At 35.6% G+C, this 19,961-nt stretch overlaps 2 protein-coding genes across 3 annotated transcripts; both read left to right on the top strand.

The window, feature by feature from the left end:
• Positions 1–5,113: 5,113 nt before the first annotated feature.
• Positions 5,114–12,079, top strand: LOC112127430 (proteasome activator complex subunit 4A-like). 2 transcript variants are annotated; one of them, XM_024228423.1, is made up of 11 exons: positions 5,114–5,315; positions 5,884–6,023; positions 6,270–6,361; positions 6,753–6,884; positions 8,281–8,417; positions 8,578–8,619; positions 9,753–9,967; positions 10,030–10,131; positions 11,405–11,521; positions 11,586–11,771; positions 11,841–12,079. In XM_024228423.1, exons 1-11 carry the CDS (start codon positions 5,309–5,311, stop codon positions 11,964–11,966), a joined length of 1,296 nt encoding a protein of 431 aa, XP_024084191.1. In that variant the 5' UTR covers positions 5,114–5,308; the 3' UTR covers positions 11,967–12,079. The 2 variants fall into 2 exon arrangements, with proteins under 2 accessions (XP_024084191.1, XP_024084192.1); XM_024228424.1 differs by having other exon boundaries at positions 5,114–5,384.
• Positions 12,080–13,604: 1,525 nt separating this feature from the next.
• Positions 13,605–19,123, top strand: LOC106673004 (serine/threonine-protein phosphatase 2A regulatory subunit B'' subunit gamma-like). Its single transcript, XM_014404891.2, has 9 exons — positions 13,605–13,952; positions 15,730–15,863; positions 15,953–16,173; positions 17,381–17,549; positions 17,610–17,798; positions 17,898–18,034; positions 18,527–18,740; positions 18,801–18,928; positions 18,996–19,123. The coding sequence occupies exons 1-9, from the start codon at positions 13,904–13,906 to the stop codon at positions 19,096–19,098; spliced, it is 1,344 nt and encodes a 447-aa protein (XP_014260377.1). The 5' UTR covers positions 13,605–13,903; the 3' UTR covers positions 19,099–19,123.
• The last annotated feature ends 838 nt before the right edge of the window (positions 19,124–19,961 follow it).

Below are 19,961 nucleotides of genomic sequence, written 5' to 3'. Positions count from 1 at the left end.
TTAGAATGGAGAAAAGTGCGTTTGTTTACCAAATGAGTAACATTCATGTTTACTATTCTTAAGTAAATCCATTATAAAAATGAGGATTAACTTTTGTTTGATTTTGCTTTTTATTTTCTATTTTATGTAAAAGTGAATGTTGTGGGTTAATGATAAAATAGTAACCTAATGAACCGATTTCGATGAAACTTTCACTTTTTATTAGTGGCGGGCAGACGCTGAGAATATAAAATCGGCATATTTATACTGGGCATCATAACTTACAGAAAAAGGGAGATTTCAGGAATTATTGTCGTACACGGGGTAATTAAACTTTCCAAATTCAGCCCTAGTTATACTGGGAATGGATTCGTGGTGGCGCGTGGTGACGCCCCTGGCGGGAACTTAGACAGAGGATGTCTTCTATTTGTGACCTTCGTGAAGCTTGCGTATGGCCAGCATAATTACCCCCGGCCTCACGGGAGACGTTGCGACCGGACGACATCGAGTAAGCGTTGAGGACGCGATGATCATGCTGAATAGTCCCGCGAATGCGTGAGTAAGCGAACGGAAACGGATAGTGAATCGGTGTCTCGGACTCGAGTATGCTTTGCAAGTTGTGCGGATGATCGGTGTGGTACCCTTGGGGAAGCGAAGGATCGGACCACTTAGGCTGAGCCTATGGCGTTCCTCGAATGCGCATGGCAGGTGTAGGCTGAGCTCGATAAGAGACTTTACCGTAGGCGGTGCTCATCTAGGGTGTGGTTAGCAATTCCACTTTAAACTAAACTGCGGCCGGGGCGTTCCCGGAGGTTTCTACGCTAGGGGAGCCCCTATACTCAGGGAGAAAGAGCGGCCTTCTCTATCTAGGGAGTACGCGGGAGAACAGGCTGATGTATTTCGGTGCACAATGCGGGCCCTACATTCGGAATGGACAAGCGGAGAGCGAAGTTGTCTCGACCCTTAGGGACTGGGGCGCCTCTACACCAATGCTGCGGCGGTAACACCATTCCGTCGTATGCGGAGGTACGTCAGCTCTCATCTTGAGAATCAAAACGTCCGATAAAGCCAAAGGCCAGGTGCGGACGCTAAAGATCCTCTTGTCTTGTTGACGATGAATTCTCGGGAACGAACCATCCACATTCACAAGTGAAATCTTGAGGACAACCGTTACCCACTATGGAGATACTGAGCACTTCTCCCCCTGAACGCTTCAGTGTGGGCGATGTGGCCTTTGTGAAGTAGCTGGCACCCGAGAGGGCGAGTCTGTAAAGTCTTGGGGATTCCGGTCGCCCACCTGAGCGCACCAATGTGGAGAATGGTAACCTCAGATTGAAGTCCCAATCCCACCAGTGGGTCGGGAGGCAACACAGGCTCGGATTCACCTCCTCGAGATGACTGGTCGGGACAGTGCGATTCGTTCGGCTCTTGAACGGCCATCTCATCTCCTTCATCCACCCAGGGGAGTCATAGCCCTCTTAATGTGGAACTACGGCGACGATGGCTGGTACAGTGTGGACAAGGCGGGAGGCACTGAAAAGGTGTACCTCGTTCATTCCCTTTCTCAATCCGGGTTCCTTCTCTCTTCTCTGCGACCTCTCCAAACCCTTGATTACAAGGGAGTTTTCCAGGCGCAAAATAACGGTGCAGCCTTGAGGACGTGACAACCTCTCTAAAGCACAAGCTGGATTCTTGTCGGCCTCCGGACCGTCAGCGGACGGAGGGCAGGGGTTTATCCCAGGCACACGAGAGTTAGGGTACCAGATCCGGTCTGCATTGACGGGGGGTGTATAACCATCTGAACTATGGGGTAGCAGAAAGTATTCCAAGTTCAACCCTGCTACATCCGAATGGACTCATAGTGGCTTAGTGGCGATGCTCCTGGCGAGAACGTAGTGTTCGTTCGCGGAACAGAAACAAACCTGTTGCTCGTGAGTACCGTTTGCGGTTTCCTTCCGAGGGCAGTTGTTTGTAGAGAGTCCTCTAGGGGGTGGTTAGAAATCCACTTTAAACAAAACCGCGGCCGTAGCGGATCCGGAAGTTCTTACGCTGGAGGAGCCCCAATACTCTGGCAAATAGAGTCGGCTTTTCTACCTAGGAAGCCGGGAGGACGACCCAGCATTTCAACTACCTGAGGTTACCCTTTCCCGTGCGGCACACGGTCTGATGCTTAATACAGCCCCATCCACTCGGAATGGAAAGGCGGAGAGTGAGGGGCCGGGGCAGCTTCTACACCAAAACTTGTGGCTGTAACAACCATCCAGTCACGAGCGGAGGTGCGTCATCTCTCATCTTGAGAATCAAAACGTCCGGTAGGGCCGAAAAGGCTAGATACGGACGTTAAGATCCTCATGTCCTTTTAAGGGCTCTGAGTAAATACGGGAAGCCTTCGGCACCCGGTTTGATACACGTTTCCCATTTCTTTCAAATTCTCATTTGGAGGCGCTAGCACTCTATAATCGAAAAAATTTGGTTATAGTCGCAAAAACAACTGGATTGGTTTCGCTGATGTAAAGATAGGAAGATACAAACTTCACCGTTGTATCTTTATTATAGGCAGCAGTGGTTTAGGTGGTAGGTCTACGAACTACTCGCATGTGGCCTGAACGACGACCGTTCCACTAAGCCAAACCGTCATATTTGTGAAAAATGCTCCAAGTGAACATGTATTTAGTGTACAAAGATAACGAATGCTAGGATTCGCAATTTTTTCCTGTGTTCTTCGGTACATTCTTTCACTTCTTTCCTTGCAAACTTTGTTAGGAGGTTTATGGATTGTTTGTGTACAATGAGTGAATTCCATTGTTCCTTCATTTTCTTTTTATCCTTCTGTCTGAGGTATTCATCGATTGTGTGGATTCCTATGCCTCACAAGGGTTCTGGTCGTATCAGCGGTATAGCAGCCCCTTTTCTTGCTGGGGTGTCCGATTTCTCGCTTCCTTCTACTTCCTTATGTCTTCTACGTCCTTATGTCATTACGGACACTTACTTTGGGCCAAAACCTGTGTGTGTGACGGGTATACAGAGAAAAGTGGATCGACGTGTCTCACCTAAATGAAAGCAGGCTGTTCGAACATGAAATGTGATAATAAATAGCAAACTAATTGACGAAAAACCAATTGCACCATTATTTTCAGCGTGAAAAACTCTTTAAAATGATGTGTTATAATGTATAGGGTTGTATTAAATTTTTAAGTTGAACTGGGCCTGAAATACCCTGTATAACTTTTCTCCAAAAAAAAGTAAAGTTTGAAACTAGAATAAAAAATATTAAACATGTACTTTTTTTTTTATAGCGTCATTGGTTCAAGAGAAATTTAGCTGGGCCATCTGAAAAGGACACCCTGTATAAATAATTTAAACAATTCCCAAAATAACTATCTGAAATCTATTGAAATATCGAACAGTTAAAGCTTAGAATAGTTGTATTTTCTATACAAGCTTGAAACAAGTTACACTAAAAAATAATGTACCTGTCTATTTGGTCAGCTCAAAATATATTTATATATGCAATTAGAAGCATATCGGTATTATCAAAATGTGAATTTTATTAGTAAGAGTACAAGCATTAGCACCTAAAAATTCTCAAAAAAAAACTTTACATTACATTATATTTTCAAGGAAATCTTTTGTATTTACTATGATATCATAGTTGGGCCAAATGGCGTACGAATAATTAATAACCCAACGGTTAAGCAGGTGGAACAATCATATTGCTAGCTATGTGCAAACTTGCACCTTAGTCAAAATAATTTATGTCGTATGACTTGATTCGGTGAGAGGAATAAGGTCAGGCCGGGTTCATGATGAACTCTTGGCCCACAGGTAAAAACCGTGGAGTTATTTTATTTTTAATTTAAAACCCTGTTTACCCAAGACGCCCACTTTATAGAGAATTATTCGCCCACCTACGTCAAAAACCGGAGCGAATCGTGTCTCAGTGTTGCCAGGAACAAAGACGACTCAAAAGCAACGAAACGACGTCACGGAGGGTTTTAAATTTCAAATTAGGAATTCTGAGCGAGCCCAATCCTCAAAGGCAGTCGAGTTCAGTTCCCATAGACTGGCTAATTGCTTTAAAAGTTTTATAGTGACAACATTACAAGAAGTTTTTAAATGTCTGCCGTCTTTCAAGTTTTATGAAAATCGTCGGTTGGTAATAACTAGAGCCCGGATTTATATTCAATAAAAACCCTCAAATATGCCGTATAATTTGTACTAAAAATATAAAAAGAAGAAGGTTGAAAGTCACCGAAATTACCGATTAATAATTTCACTATCTCTTTTGACGGGACATATTGTTTTTGGTCTAATACATATTCTTTTTGAAGCAAATAGAACAAACAATTTTCAATTAACCCAAAATAATATAATTTAAAATACTATACCAAAAAATAATTGAGCTTAATTAAGTTCATGATCTGAACTAAAATTGATAATGGACATATCAAATATAATTTTTGTGAAACTACACCGTTTACAGCTCAAAACGTACTTAGATAAATTTCGAAAGAGTCTTTTCCACATCAACAGAGGAGAGGGGAGCATACTTAATGCTTTAACATTAATTGTAGTGCATTATTGCGTAAACTGATGGATCATAATTATCTTAAAGGCAATATACAAAAAATGTTAAATTACTTATTTACTATACTTCAATAAAAAATGTTATAAAAATTAGTTGTCGTTTAAAGTAACTTGGATGGTATAAATTACCACAATGCTATATCCAAAAATTAATTTTAACAATCCCAAAATATAATATTGGAGTTGATCAAGCAATTATCTCAATAATGAGACTTATTTAAACGTTTGCCATATTGTAGGATTTAAAAAAATTGAAATAATTGGATTAAAGTCTTAAAAAACGTTAAATGAGGAAGCATGTAAGAAGGAGAGAGACTTTGATAGAAAACGAGAGTGAGAGAGAAAGAGAATGTGAAGAGAAAGTCAAGGGAGAGTGTAATAGACGAGCAGAATAAGAGTAAAGATGTAATAGAAGAAAGCATAAAAGCATATATACAGGGTGAATTGCTACTCGTGCTACAAACTTCTCCAGTAGATTCTTCACCCTAAAATGAACAAAAAAGTTCATATTGTCCATGGTCCGATNCCCATTTAGTATGTAATGCTTAAGAAGTTTACAAACAGCTAGAAGGTCAAGGAAGAAAGACCCAATAAGTCTTTTATTTACACAATTGGAATTAGGATTAATACCTAATAAGATAATGGTGTTTACTCACAACGAATGAAAAGATTTGAATTTTGTTCAATGTCTAAAGTGTACTCGTGCAGTTAACAAAATTTGTGATAATGTCTACATTTTCGTATGAAGAGTATGCATATATGCTTGTTATGTTTTTAACACGCGAAAGACCTGGAAACGAAGTACAAACCAGCTATTTGTAGGCCCTTAAACTTTCCTCATTATAATGTAAAACTTACCAAAAAATCCACTCATAATTTTTATGAACTCATCAGCATGACCCAAATATTTCTTTCCATCTGTAATCATTGAATATTACGCTTTTAAAGCATTTGTATCTTACTGAAATTGGTGTTGGTGATGTTTAAAATATTAGTTAAAACAATTAGAATTATTATTAGATGTCTTAAAATTTTGATTGTCAAAGCACACTGAGAACTGTGTGAAATTAATCAAACTTTTTTATTCAGAACCTCTTTATAGCCTTGACATGGTGCGATACATACTTGATCTTTGTTAAATGATTTTTAGTAGATTTTCTTCAATAATCAAGTTTCTATCTAACAGCTGTTAAAAAATAGATAGAAACAGTTCAACAATAGCAGAGATCCCCAATGATTAAATATTTTGTGTCCAGATTGACAAGAAAAAAACCTGTTAAAAAAAAAAAAAAAAAAAATCATTGCATTGTATTTCAGGCGCAATTATGTCTATGAAATATTGGGAAATGGAAGTGCAAGAGGACATATTTTCCATGGTCATGCCTTTAATAAAGCAGAGCATTGAAGAGTTATCTCCGACGATGGATTTATGGAGTTCCTGCTTTTCAAGAATATTTGTGAGTAGTTTTGTCGTTACCGTTAAATTCTATAACCTCAAAAAATCTATGCACAGATTACAATTTGTTTTCCCTTTAATACGAATATTTTAGTTGTTTCTTGTTTATACATTCGTTAAGATCCCAGGTGACTAGAGGTTGTCTTGCCTTATAATTAAATAATAAAATATTGTAGTAGTAAACCATTAGCAAAGTTTAAAAAAAAATGTCACCACCTGTGTATTAAGTGGATAATGTTATTTCTAGCATAACCGTGACCCAAACACAATGGAAAAATTATACAATTATTTAAGTGATTGGACTCTGCATGATGTTACCTTTTCTACAGTGCTGCAAAGGTATTTTGGTGTTAAACATGTTTTTGTTAAATCAGTTGTTATTTAGAATAACAAGAATAACAATAAATAGAAATGGCCCCAAATATAGAGCAAGTAGGGGTAAAATGTTGAATTTTGCCCTAGCGCCTTGGGCTAGACCTAACAATCCAAACTGTGCACAAGAAATAAAGAAAAATAATGAAAGGTGCACAGATCTATTTGTTCAGTCCGGCAACTACAGACTAACAGACCTTACATTATACAATAAATGGCACTTTTCATACCACATTGAGTGAAACTTAAAAAAATCCTCATCTGGTATTTTCTTAAATATTCCACCAGCCATTCAATGTGCCATGATGATACATTCAAGCTTATATTTTTATTTTTAAGATTAATACTGTTTTTTCAGAAAAACCCATTTTTTGTGCCAATCCATGTTATCCAATCATTGGAAGCTTGCAGAATTGAACAAACATATTTTAACAAAAGTAACTCCGTTCTTAGATAACCCTTATCAATCCTTTCGTGAGGCGATTGCTAAGTAAGTATTTACGTTTAATTTGTAATATAGAATTTTTTTAATGATAAATATTTAATCCTTAACACCACACGATATGGCTTGGTTCTCTCAATGAATACATTTCTTAAACACTTTATTTAATAACCAATCCCAATTATAGTTTTATTCTGTCAAATTAACCCATTTTAATTGTAATTTAACTTCCTTCAACCTTCAAATTAACTTTTTTAATTTTTAATAAACAATATTCAAATGAACCTTTTTTCATTTCAAAAATGAACTTTTTCAAACTTTAAATTAACGTTTTTTAATTTAAAATTAACTTTTTAAACAATCAAATTAACATTTTTTAACTACAAATTAACACTTTTTAATTTCTGATTAACTTTTTAAACCTTCAAATTTTTGTTTTTTACATTTAAATTAACCTTTGTTAATTTCAAATGATTTTTTAACCTGGAAAATATCCTTTTAATTTCAAATTAACAATTTTTACCTTCAAATTAACCTCCTTTAATATCATATTAACAGTTTTTAACCTTCAAATTATCCCTTTTCAAATTAAAATTGACTTTTTGTATCTCAAAATTAACCCTTTATAATTTCAAACTGAAAGTTTTTTAACCTTCAAATAAATCTTTTTCATTTCAAATTAACAGTTTTTAACTTTAAATTACTTTTACAATTTAAACTTAACATTTTCATCTCCAACTTAACCTTTTTTAATTCCAAATTAAAAGGTTTTTTCCTCCAAATCAATCTTTTTTTCATTTCACATTAAACGTTTTTAACATTCAAATTAACTTTTTTAATTTCAAACTAACAGGTTTTTACCTTCAAATTAACATTTATTTACCTTCAAATTAACCCTTTTTGATTTCAACTGAGCCTCTTTTATTTACGAATTAACTCTTTCTTTAAAACATAAAAAAAAGTAGGAAACTGTATGAAATTTAAGAATAATAAGTAAAATTCCCACATTAAAAAAGGGCTTAGGGAAAAGGGCAAAAAGTCTACTTTGATTGAGTCTAAAATTTCTAGCATTGTGTAAATTCACTTTTTTTCCTTGTATAATTTAAACAATGTTTATAAATCCCAGGTCCTGGAGATGATCTCAATAAAGATCGAAACGTTGGCACATTAAAGAAAATGTTTTTCTAAAACCTACGTCACACCAGACCGCATCTCACGATCTCGAAATAATCATTAACTAACCAAACACCACACAAATCTGTTTTATTTTTAAAACTCCGTCCTTCACAGGAAAAAATTGATTCATGGATATGTTACCTAACCCTAAATAGCGCCCAAAATTTGTGTAACCAGCTCAAAAATCCTTCTTAAAAATTAAATTTATAACAGTCAATTTTATTAATAAGATAAAATTGTACATAGCTAAAAACCTGCTTTGTTTTAGATTATTGTATATCATATTTCTACCTGATGTAGAATTTAACAATGTCCATTCGACAAGATCGCCTCATGCTGCTCAATTTTTTAATGATGTCCTCCTACCAAGATTGAAATTCTTAAATTCACCGAAACAAAATATTGGTAATTATAATAAAAATTACAATTGAGATATTGTTAACATAATTTTAATACATAAATGGGCACTCCATGACAAAATTATATGTTTATCATTTAGTTGATGGGAAATTGGTATTATATTCTTGTAAATCATTTACGATTTAATCTGTTTTGATTATTGCAGATGATGAAGAATACAAGAAGAATAAACTTCTCCTTAAGACAGGTTTGCTTTTTTTCCAATAATAAATATTTATAAGTTGAACAATTACTTAGTATTATCTTTCTAGTAAATAATAGATGGTATTTTTTTCTGAAGCTTTTATCTTTCTTTAGTTTAATTTATTTATTGGGTTGTCCGGAAAATAATGCAGGATTTTAAGTTTTCATTAAAAAAAATCTATATAAAATATTNGAAATTATTTTGATTAAAGAACATTGCTTTAAAGTAACTAGTTTCTTTTTTTTTGTTTAATACCAAAATCCTGCATTATTTTCCGGACAACCCAATAGTTGTAATTAAGGTGGAAGTGTGCCAATAGATATCCTGTAAGCCTGGAAATTTTCAGCTTATTCCACCAGATTTTTCACCCTTTTTGTTTAAAAGAAAGATAATCTACAGAATCTATGAATAAAAAATGTATTTGAAGTGAATATTTTTTGGGTGAAAAGCAGCTGAAAAAGGCTAAAATCGGCTGAAACCACCAGTTAAATCTGCTCCTAGATCTCCCACCAGGGTATATAATAGGAATGATTGTAATACTCGGTCTCTGTTTCCGTAAGCCCTCCACTCCTGTAGTTATTAACTTTTAATACAGAAGGTAATTTTTCCTCTGCCTGTGTAGTTCTGCTTCTATCCTAGTCTCATCCCCATAATCCTGACATTGGTTATCACATTAGTTCGTTGACCATATCTTGCGAATTTTTGATTCTTTCAAGCAGATTTTGGCCTTTCCTGCTGAAAAGAAATATTTTGGACAAAGGATAGCTGAGAAAAGGCTAAAATCGACTGCATTCACCAAATTTTAGTCCATCCTCAAAAGTACCAAGGCTGTGAGCAGTGACAGCTTTGTGAGTGCAATTTTTGGTCATTTTTACTCCTAAAATGTTTTTTTCTTGGCTCTTGGGGGCCAATTGGACTGAACCCTCGGAAATGTGCCTTATATTTTGACCTAGTATCATTAAAAAAATTTCATTGAAATCGATGATCCCACAATCATAGCCTTCCCTTATTAGTCTTGGTTCTCAAAAATTCTTGAATTTTTTGCTTGCATCATTTTCCTAAAATGTTGGACTTAAATCAATGTGTTAAAATCATTTCAAAAATTTAAGTGCATAATCTGTATTTCAAATTTTCAGTTTGCTGTTGGTTAAACATGGCATCCTTGTGTCAGAGAATTTGGCCTGAGGCATACCAATTGGTCGGCATTTTGTGCCAAACAAGACGGAACGATTTGAACTCTGAAACATCTGTATTGTGTACAAAATCTTTGAACTTTTTGGCAAAGAACGTACACACCAAGTCGCATTTTCTAAAGACATTTGATTATATATACTTTGTTTTTACAAATGATGTAAGTATGGACAAATTTGTTGGGGGGGGGGAACTGATGTGTTTATACTTTTTTCCTTTCAGAATTTGAGCAGCAATGCGAAGATTTCTCTCCTTCAGTTTACCCAGGTGTTTGTATTTCACAACATTCCATACTTATTCTCCGATAATAACAGAATTTCTAAGGTAAATCAATTTACACGTTTTTTTCTTCAGTATTATCAATGTTAAAAAAAATCGACAATTAGATTTACACCAAACGTCAGCAACCGAATACGGGTGTTTTTGTATTTTTTAAAATTTGATATGGAAGTATATTCAAGGTTTAAAAGTTAAAATGAGTCAGCATCTTCACACAGTGCAACACGACCAATATTGGCCTATTGTGTAATCAACATAATTTTCTAAAGCTCTTCGTAAAGCTTAAGGTTTCTTAACAGGCCCCAAAACTTTGTCCCCTTCTGGCTTGGGCTTTGCTTCTGATAGGAGTAGGAATCTCGCCTGCAGCCTTTGCAAAAACAAATGACATGTTCAGCTTCTTCCCAACAATATCTATCTTCCCTGCTGTGACAAGTCAGCCCATGTCAAAAGTCTTCCTCCTTCCTAGGGTCACTAGTTCTGATGTTAGTTTCTGCAATGAACTTTATCCCCTACTGGAATACAATTCTATTGAACTGAGAACTTATTTTTAATCCATTACTTCATGGATCTGCGTTTTTGCATTAGTGTCCTTCAGGCCTGGGTTTTTCCTCTTCCAGGAATAAGAAATTCCATTCTGCAGTCTTTGCACCAACAGTTCCACTTCTTCCTCCTGGCAATATCTTCACAGGCATGTACCTGCTGCGACGGTCTTGCCTTTTGAGTCAGCACCCTCTCAGAAGTCCTACTATGACCTAGTTCTGTCATTATTTCTGCTATGGTTCTTTAATGAACTTTTTTGCCTCTGTCCTGGAATTCATTTCTTTCAAACAGACTTACTTTTAACCTATTACCAAATTGAACTATGTTTTTTGACAATTTGGTATGCCACAAATGGGTTCACGATGCCTTGGTTGAACTTTCTTCTGCCAATTTATCAGCCTCCTTTGTTGTTCCTCGGCCCTGTAAGTCCTGACACCCAGATGAATCCAAAACCGTTCTGGACTTTACTACCAGTGCCATCTGTGTAGCTGGCTATTTTTTATTGGTTATACCCAACCTTTTTATCTTCCTGACACAGACATATTGTCCAAGACATGAGTTCTAGTCTGTTTTATTTCCTTAGACACCAGCTCCAGGACTATGCTTTCTTGGAGTTGTGCAGAAATAGTCAAAATTAACTAATATTGATTTCTCCCAGTCTGCTCCAATGGTTATAATCCACTACACATAAATATCTAAATGAAATTTATAATTTAATTCTTTTGTTTGCTGACAATTATATCCAATTGGAATTTATTTGAACTGTAAACTATTGTAGATAAGTGACGTTATTGTGAACTTTCTGTTCGATTTGGATGTTGATGTGAAGCATGCAACTAGAGCAGTTTTAAGAGATTTCTTGAGATGTAATATGTCTGATGTCCAAGTGCTTATTGTAAGTCACCAATGTTTATTTTAATTTTATTTACTTATGCTAAACAGCTACGGTTTGATTTCAGGACCGCTTTACCCAAGGATGCTCCAAACCGGTCATTAGCAATAAAAAAGAAAGCATTTCAACAATACAGGGCAATATTCTAGGACTTCTAGCTGTAATCGACGCCAGTCCATATGAAATTCCGGATTACATAGTTAATATATTGGAAACGTTGTCTCAACATTTGATGGATCCTCATCCCATACCTGTAAGTAGATTTAAACAGTTTTCCTTCCCCTCGCCCACACTGTCACAGATGATATGCTTGTTTTTCCAGAATTGGATAGCTACGGCAGTTGACAACTTTAGACACACGCAACCTAACAAACTTTTACTGATAGAGAAGGTGCCGAGTGATCTTCTCCAATTATTATCTGGTTCAAAACTGACATATTATTCATAATTCAGATATTTCAATTACAAGAAATATTAATAATAACTTAAATAATGGTGTATGTTTTTACTTACTAAGATTGTAATCTTGTTTAAATAAATTCAAATTTTACTATGGTCAAATATTTATTATTCCTTAATTTTAATTTAAAACATCAAGAATCTTTCTGCTTATTTTTTCTATTTAGTATATAATGAACAAGTTTAAGGATTTTCATTCAAGAACTATAGTCCATTAAGAACAAATTCGAATGAACTAGGTAGTTCGTGTTTTGGAGAGGAAAAAGCTGTTACACTTTTAAAGTGGGTTTTAACTTGTTAATAGAAGTTAAAAAAAATATATATATTAGTTCAGGATAGAAAAGAAGAACTATAGTTCACTAAGAACTACAGTTCACTGAGAGCTGTAGCTCACTAATAGTTATGTTTCACTAATTTCTATATTTGGAAAAGTTAGTTCACCAAGAAAGATAGTTCACTAAGTATTATAATTATTATAGTTACATGTAGTGCACTAAAAAAAGACAGGTCTACATATGTATGTAATTATATTTCGGGAATTTCCTTTTGAGGAAAACAATTATAGTTTTTAATACAATAGAAGGGACAGTAGGAAAACAAAAAGTAATGAGAAGTTGTACAGTTCACTAAGAGTTTACAGTTCACTAACAGCTGTAGTTCACTAAGAGCTATAATTCACAAAATATTATAGTTCACCAAGAATAATAGTTACTAAGAATTATAATTTTTATAGTTAGATATGGTTCACTAATAAAAGGCAGGTCTATACATGCATGTAATTGTCTTTCGTTTTGCGGAATAAATTATAGTTTTTAATACAATACAAATAGTTTTTAATACGATTACAAGGGACAGTATGGAAACAAAAACTGACGAGTTGTACAGTTCACCAAGAGTTATAGTTCACTAAGAGCTGTAATTCACAAAAAAATTATAGTTCACCAATAATAATAGTTCTCTAAAAATAGACAGGTATACATGCATGTAATTATCTTTCGGGAATTTCCTTTTGAGGAATAAAATTATAGTTTTTAATACAATACAAGGGACAGTAGGAAAACAAAAACTGATGAGAAGGTCTACAGTTCACTAACAACTTGTTCACTGAGAGTTATAGTTCACTAAAAAGAAAGACCGGGCAATATACTTATGTAGCTTGTTTTCGGGAATAGCTCTTTTGATCTAGTTCGTTCATGAACTATGCGTCTACATTAAAGATGGGCAAAACCGTTGGTCCTGAAGAATAGTTCTTCTTCATGGATAATTCGTTCAAGAACTATACATATACATTAAAGATGGGCAAAACCGTTGGTTTTGAAGAATAGTTCTTCTTCATGGATAATTCGTTCATGAACTATACATTTACTTTAAAGATGGGCAAAACCGTTGGTTTTGAAGAATAGTTCTTCTTCATGGATAATTCGTTCATGAACTATACATCTACATTAAAGATGGGCAAAACCGTTGGTTTTGAAGAATAGTTCTTCTTCATGGATATCGTTCATGAACTATACATCTACGTTAAAGATGGGAAGAACCGTTGATTTTGAAGAATAGTTCGTTCATGAATTACACACCTCTAACTAGTATCGATACTTTTTCCGTGTAAACGATAACCTTGTTGTTACATTCCGATTCCTTTTTCAGCTGTTCGCGTCGTGAACTGGCCGCCGAATGGGGACGCGTACCAATCAATTCAACTGATAAGTCGATTGAAAGAAAAAAGATCAAATGTTTATTCCAAATGAGTTGACAAGACGGCAACTTGACACAGACGTTTCCTTCGATTTTTTTTTCTCGTCGAGCCGAATATCTCCATGGTGACGATGAGCCAATTTATATTTATTTTTCGGTAACTGAAAAAAAATTGTATCTATTATTGTTATTATTTAATTGGAAAAACTGCCCGACGAGCGATTTGATGACATGGAAATTCTCAAAGACGGCTTAAAGAAGGTGCTTGCATCATTCTCGGGTTAGTTTTATAATGCAATTCAACTTTAAGAAATCTAACTTTTAATTTGATCCTTGACGTTTTTCGACCGGGTCCTTGGGCTGTGTATGCGACCTGGGATGGTGGTGGGTGAGGCTGTGTAACTTGTCCTCAGGTGGTGAGATTTTGTGAGCAACTCTCGTGCATTTCTCGATGTGGATCAAATGTTCGATTGTGGCACCCTGGTTTGCTGGGGAAGTTCAAGGGCTTTTATTTTCACATACATTTTGATATTTACATCCCATCTGATAGACCAGTACTACCGCATCTCTTAGAGGGGCTGTCATTTCGTATTATATTACTGTTTAAGTGTCACCAATGGCAGCAGCCTTTACTATTCACAATGTACATAACCGATATGACTGATCTCTTTGCTGACTACTAGTCTTTAGCAAGCTCTCTGTTAGCCACTGAGCTCTAACTAGTTATTTCAGTACAGTAGGAAAAAAACTGAAAAGAAGAACTACAGTTCACTAAGGGCTACACTGAGAGCTACAGTTCACTAAGATTTACAGATCACCAAGAGCTTCAGTTCACAGAGAGCTAGTTTCCTACCTTATTATCTCCTTAACAACATTGTATGCTCTTTGCTGACTACTAAGCTCTACTTTTCTGGTTCTTTGCTAGTTACTGAGCTCTCCTAGGGAGGCGAAACCATTCATTCTGAAGAATAGTTCTTTTTGGGACAGCAGGAAGTAAAAATGCTGCCCACTAAATGCTGTAGTTTACTGAGAGCTACAGTTTGTATAGTTTTCTACATTCCTTACCCTCTTAAAAACATGACAAGCTCTTTGCTGAGTACTAGACTATTCCTAGCTCTTCTTCCCTGGTTCTCTTCTAGCTACTGAGCTCTATTGGATAGGAAGAAACAGTTCCTTTTGTGGAATAATTCTTTTCGGGACATCATGAAAGTAAAAATAACTGAAAAGAAGAACTACAGTTCACTAAGAGCTATAGTTTCCTACCCTCATTATCTCAACAACATTATATGCTTTTTGCTGTCTACTATACTCTACTAAGCTCTACTTTTCTGGTTCTTTGCTAGTTACTGAGCTCTCCTAGGGAGGCGAAACCATTCATTCTGAAGAATAGTTCTTTTTGGGACAGCCTGAAAGTAAAAATAACTGAAGAGAAGAACTATAGTCCATTAAGTGCTGTAGGTTACTGAGAGCTACAATTCACTAAGGTCTTCATTTCACTAAGAGCTATAGTTTTTTGCTGAAGTGCCAGTTTAATAGGAGCTACAGTTCACTAAGAGCTATAGTTCACTAAAAGCCATAGTATTTCACTGAGAGCTATAACTCACTAAGAGCTATAGTTCACTAAGGACTAAAATTCTCTAAGAGCTACAGTTTACAATATTCCTTAACTCTTTAACAATGTTATATACTCTTTGCTGATGAAAGCCATCCTGCCATTTAATAACGATGCTTCCCTAGCTAGTTATAACATCAAACTCACTTTAAACGTTATCAGTGTTAATCTTAACACAACTAAATCCTCACATCAGCTTTTCTTTCTGAAAATACACTTGTCCTTCTGTCTATTTTAATGGTAAACCTGTGTCAATCTCCGATATTGTGCTCTACCTGAAAACCTTGGGCTATTTATTGATTAGGAATAAAAATAAGATGTATAAATGTACCTTAATTTCCTACATTTAGATCATTCTTGATTGGTAACTATTAGTTTAAGACTGTTGTGAAATTAAAAACATTTACTGAATCGTCATTTATTTGTGTATGTTGTTTTGTTTTAGAGACAGCAATATCAGAAATCCGGAGCTATGAATCTGAGGTCGAATATTTCAATAAATATTACTACGAATGGAAACAAGACAAATCGTATTTGACCAATCCTACATACAAGTATATTCCAGTGTTCTACCAGCCTGTAAGCATTTGTAGATTCATTTTATATTAATTTAAATATATATATATATTTTTTTTTTTTTTTACTCTCGCTAACTATTTTGCCTTCAGCCCAATGAAGAAGATGATGGATCGTTACCTGCCAAATTGAAAGAAGAAGCTCGATCACTTTTCTTACAAAGGAAGAGGAAAGCTTTGCTGGACAACAACGAGCTGAAAACGTTGTGTATTTTGTTAGATCAACATCAAAGCCCTCCGACAATGAGTGATGAACAGCTTATTAATTATGATGACCTGAAGAAAGTTTTGCAGAGGAGTTCATGGAAATGCCGGTATTAATTCATCACAGATGCTATTAAATTAGCTATTCAGACTGACAAGGGGGGGCGGCTGCGGTCATGGGGTCACCGATTTCAATGAACTTTTTTAGTGATACTAGGTCAAAATATTACATGTGTAAGGATTTGATGAAATTACCTCCAGGGAGCCGTATGTAGTTCTTTTTCAAGACTAGTTCTTTTGAATTAGTTTGTTTATGAACTACACATCTCCACCAATGATGGGCAAAACTGTTCATTTTGGGGAATAGTTCTTTTTGCGACAGTAGAAAAGCAAAAGCTGAAAACAAGAACTATAGTTCACTAAGATCTATAGTTCTATGTGAATTACAGCTCACTAACAGCTATAGTTCACTAAGAGGAGTGCTAGGTTCGCCAAACCCCTATACACATGTCTAATATTTTTCGATCTACTAACATCCCTTAAAATTTCATTCAAATTGATTGAGAGAGTTGAGAGCAGTGGCAGCTTTGTAATATCAACTTTTGGTCTTTTTTTCACATAAAATTTTTCTTTCTTGGCTCATGAGCCCATTGGACAGATCTGTCGGACACCTGTCTAATATTTGTCGACCTAGTATCACTGCACTGAAAAAATTTCATTGAAATCGATGACCCAACGGCCGTAGCCAACCCTTGTTAGTGTTGGTTCTTGAAAATTCTTGACGGCTGTACCTCAATTATTGCAAATATTTAGGACCACAAATTCCCTAGTATTTTCGGTAATAGTTCTTGTGAACTAGTTCATTCATAAACTACCCATTTCTACAAGTGGTGGACGAAGCCATTCCTTATGAGGAATAGTTTGTTTTTGGGACAGTAGAAAAGCAAATTGTGAAAAGAACTTAGTTCATTAAGACCTATAATTCACTAAGAGCTATAGTTAACTGAGAGCTATATTTCACTAAGAGCTGTAGTTGTTCACAAGAGGGTTACAGTTTACCAAGAGCTGTATTTCACAAAGAAGTATAGTTCATTAAGAACAGCAGTTTACTAAAAAGACCGGTCAATGTGACTAAATGTTGTTCATTTTAATAATTCATAATGGTTGTGTATTTTCTGTAGTGTTATTAGCAGTCTGACCTGTAGTTACTTTGATGCGAAGCCCTCGTACATCACAAAATATATTTTTCTAACTTATAATCATTAAATATTCACATTTATGCTTTTATTGTATTAAAAAAAAATGTTACAATTTTAGGTCTTATTTTTCATCTACACTCTTTGCCCAATTGCAAATCGGTGATATTTATAATAGAGTTGGCATTATGTCTCTACTTAACTATGCTATGAGGAAGACGTGGCTTCATCAGTCTCGAATCGGACTCTCTTTATATGATACATGTGGAAAAGGTTATTTAAAGGAATCAGTAAGTAAATTGTTCCATGAAACAAAAACTATTTGGTAATTAATTTGTCTTTTATTTCAGGATTTAGAAAATTACATTTTGGAATTGATTCCAACCCTTCCGCAACTCGACGGCTTGGAGAAATCGTTTCACAGTTTTTATGTTTGTACAGCTGTGAGAAAGTTTCTGTTTTTCTTAGACCCAATGAGAACAGGAAAAATAAGAATACAAGATATATTGGCGTGCAGTTTCTTAGATGACTTGCTCGAGGTAGTCTTTTATTTTTATTGTTATTATACTGTGTTAAATGTTTCAAGTCGATATAATCTGGTTATTAGTACTATGTTAAGAGTAAAAAAAATTTTCCAGTTAAGAGATGAAGATATGCCTAAAGACTTGCAAGAAGCCAATTGGTTTTCAGCACCCTCGGCACTTCGTGTTTATGGACAGTATTTGAACCTTGATAAAAATCACAATGGAATGCTGAACAAAGAAGAACTAGCAGGGTTAGTGACATTGATTTGAAACACTTTTGCCATCCGATTTATAATTTTAGAGTTATCTGATCTAAAGACTGACATCGGCACCACAGGTTTGTGGAAATGTGTGGGTAGGTGAAGAGAGAGGGGGATGTTCCTCCTCTTTGCCAGGGTTCTTACAAAAATGGCTACCAACTGAGCAAGGTATGGAGTATGCCTTTTTCATCGCTTTCCTTAACACCTTCCCATGTGTACCATACCTTTGAAAATTACACATTGTTCGTTCCTAGTCAATAGTACATTCTCTAGCATTCGCTCCTTCTTGCTTTGCAAGAGCCCCTCCTGGTCCAAGTAATGCTTCCTCTTCCTTGCTCTGTGTAGAAGGTCCTCTTTTCCCTCTGTGGACTCTGCCGCAGCGGAATGCCTCTACTGAACACTTACGGGAGGTGCTTTCTCCTAAATAATCACAAATTTTCCTAGCAACCTGATCATTGTCAATCATCAATTTTTCTGTTTTAGACTTGGCACTGGTACCCTGACGAGTGTATTCTTAGAGCGGGTGTTTCAAGAATGTCTTACGTACGAGGGAGAGATGGATTATAAGACGTATTTAGATTTCGTTCTAGCCCTGGAAAATCGACATGAACCTCAATCTTTGCAATATTTATTTCGAATATTGGATATCAACGGCAAAGGCTACCTTGACACATTCTCTCTCAACTATTTCTTTAGGGTAAGTTTATTTTATTATATTTATTATTTTAATGTTTATTTTTTAAATAAATTTTTAAAGGCTATTCAAGAGCAAATGCATAAAAACGGCCATGAACCTGTGAGTTTTCAAGATGTCAAGGATGAAATGTTCGATATGGTCAAGCCTGCTGATCCGACTAAAATAACACTACAAGATCTTTTAAACAGGTAAAAACCTTGAATTAGTCTGTTATAATTTCAAGTTAAATATTACATTTGTTAATTAATGTTTTAGCGGACATGGTGATACATTGATAAGTATTTTAATCGATTTAAATGGTTTCTGGTCTCATGAAAATAGGGAAGCAAGAGTTATTGAGGAGCCATCAGACATTTAATTAATAAAACTGTAATTAATATTTATTAAGGCATTACTTTTGTATATGTATAACTTATTTTTAATAACTTTGTTCTAATAAAGTACTTAAAAAAATAATTTCCTTCCGTATGTGAAAGTATCTGTATTTTGGACTGTCGGTCTATATTATATTACACTTATATTACATTTTTTCTTTTCTTCTCGGGAAAAAATTAATAAAACTTAAATAGTGGTGGGACAAATCGAGACAAGAAGCTCGAGAAGTAGGAAGCATTTCGCGGCCTGGAAGATCCTGACCCGGCGGCAGACACTGGGTTCGAGGCTAGTGGGCTCTGCGTTCGAGATTGGAAAAAAAGCAAGCTGCGGTCAGTTCGAGATAGACAATAGGAGTAAGAGGTGGTCTCGCGAGGACAAGAAAAGATTGAAAAAAAGAGTGTGTGATCTGTGTTGGGTGTGATCCCAGTGGTGTTCATCTGCGGGTGCGGAGGGTTCCTCCGAAGAGAACGTGCTGATCCCTGCAGACACGGCACAGCCTCTGTGGAAGAGTGATCCCGTGAGTTTGTTCCTTTCCAATTTTGTTATCAGGCCTGATAATTCGGGACTAAAGACATTAGGTGTAACTTTCGGTCTATTATTAGTTTAATTTAAAAAGAATTTGTAAATTTAGTGATAAATAGAACAGTTGTTCTTCATATTCATTTTTTTAAAATCGTAGTTTAAACCCTAAGTATAAGATTTCTTGTGTTAACGAATTAACTCCGGTAGAAAGAAGAACATCATTATTTAGCTCCCATATTATAACCCTGGGTGGAAGCGCCACTTCATCAAGAAGAAGAGAGGCAAGAAGTGCTACATCGGTCGTCTGGGGTTCAACACGGGAAC

Source organism: Cimex lectularius, unplaced genomic scaffold (assembly GCF_000648675.2).
Source record: "Cimex lectularius strain Harlan isolate CLEC.00 unplaced genomic scaffold, Clec_2.1 scaffold218, whole genome shotgun sequence".
In the NCBI taxonomy this organism is placed as follows: domain Eukaryota; kingdom Metazoa; phylum Arthropoda; class Insecta; order Hemiptera; family Cimicidae; genus Cimex; species Cimex lectularius.
This window is presented reverse-complemented; position numbering and strand designations above follow the sequence as displayed.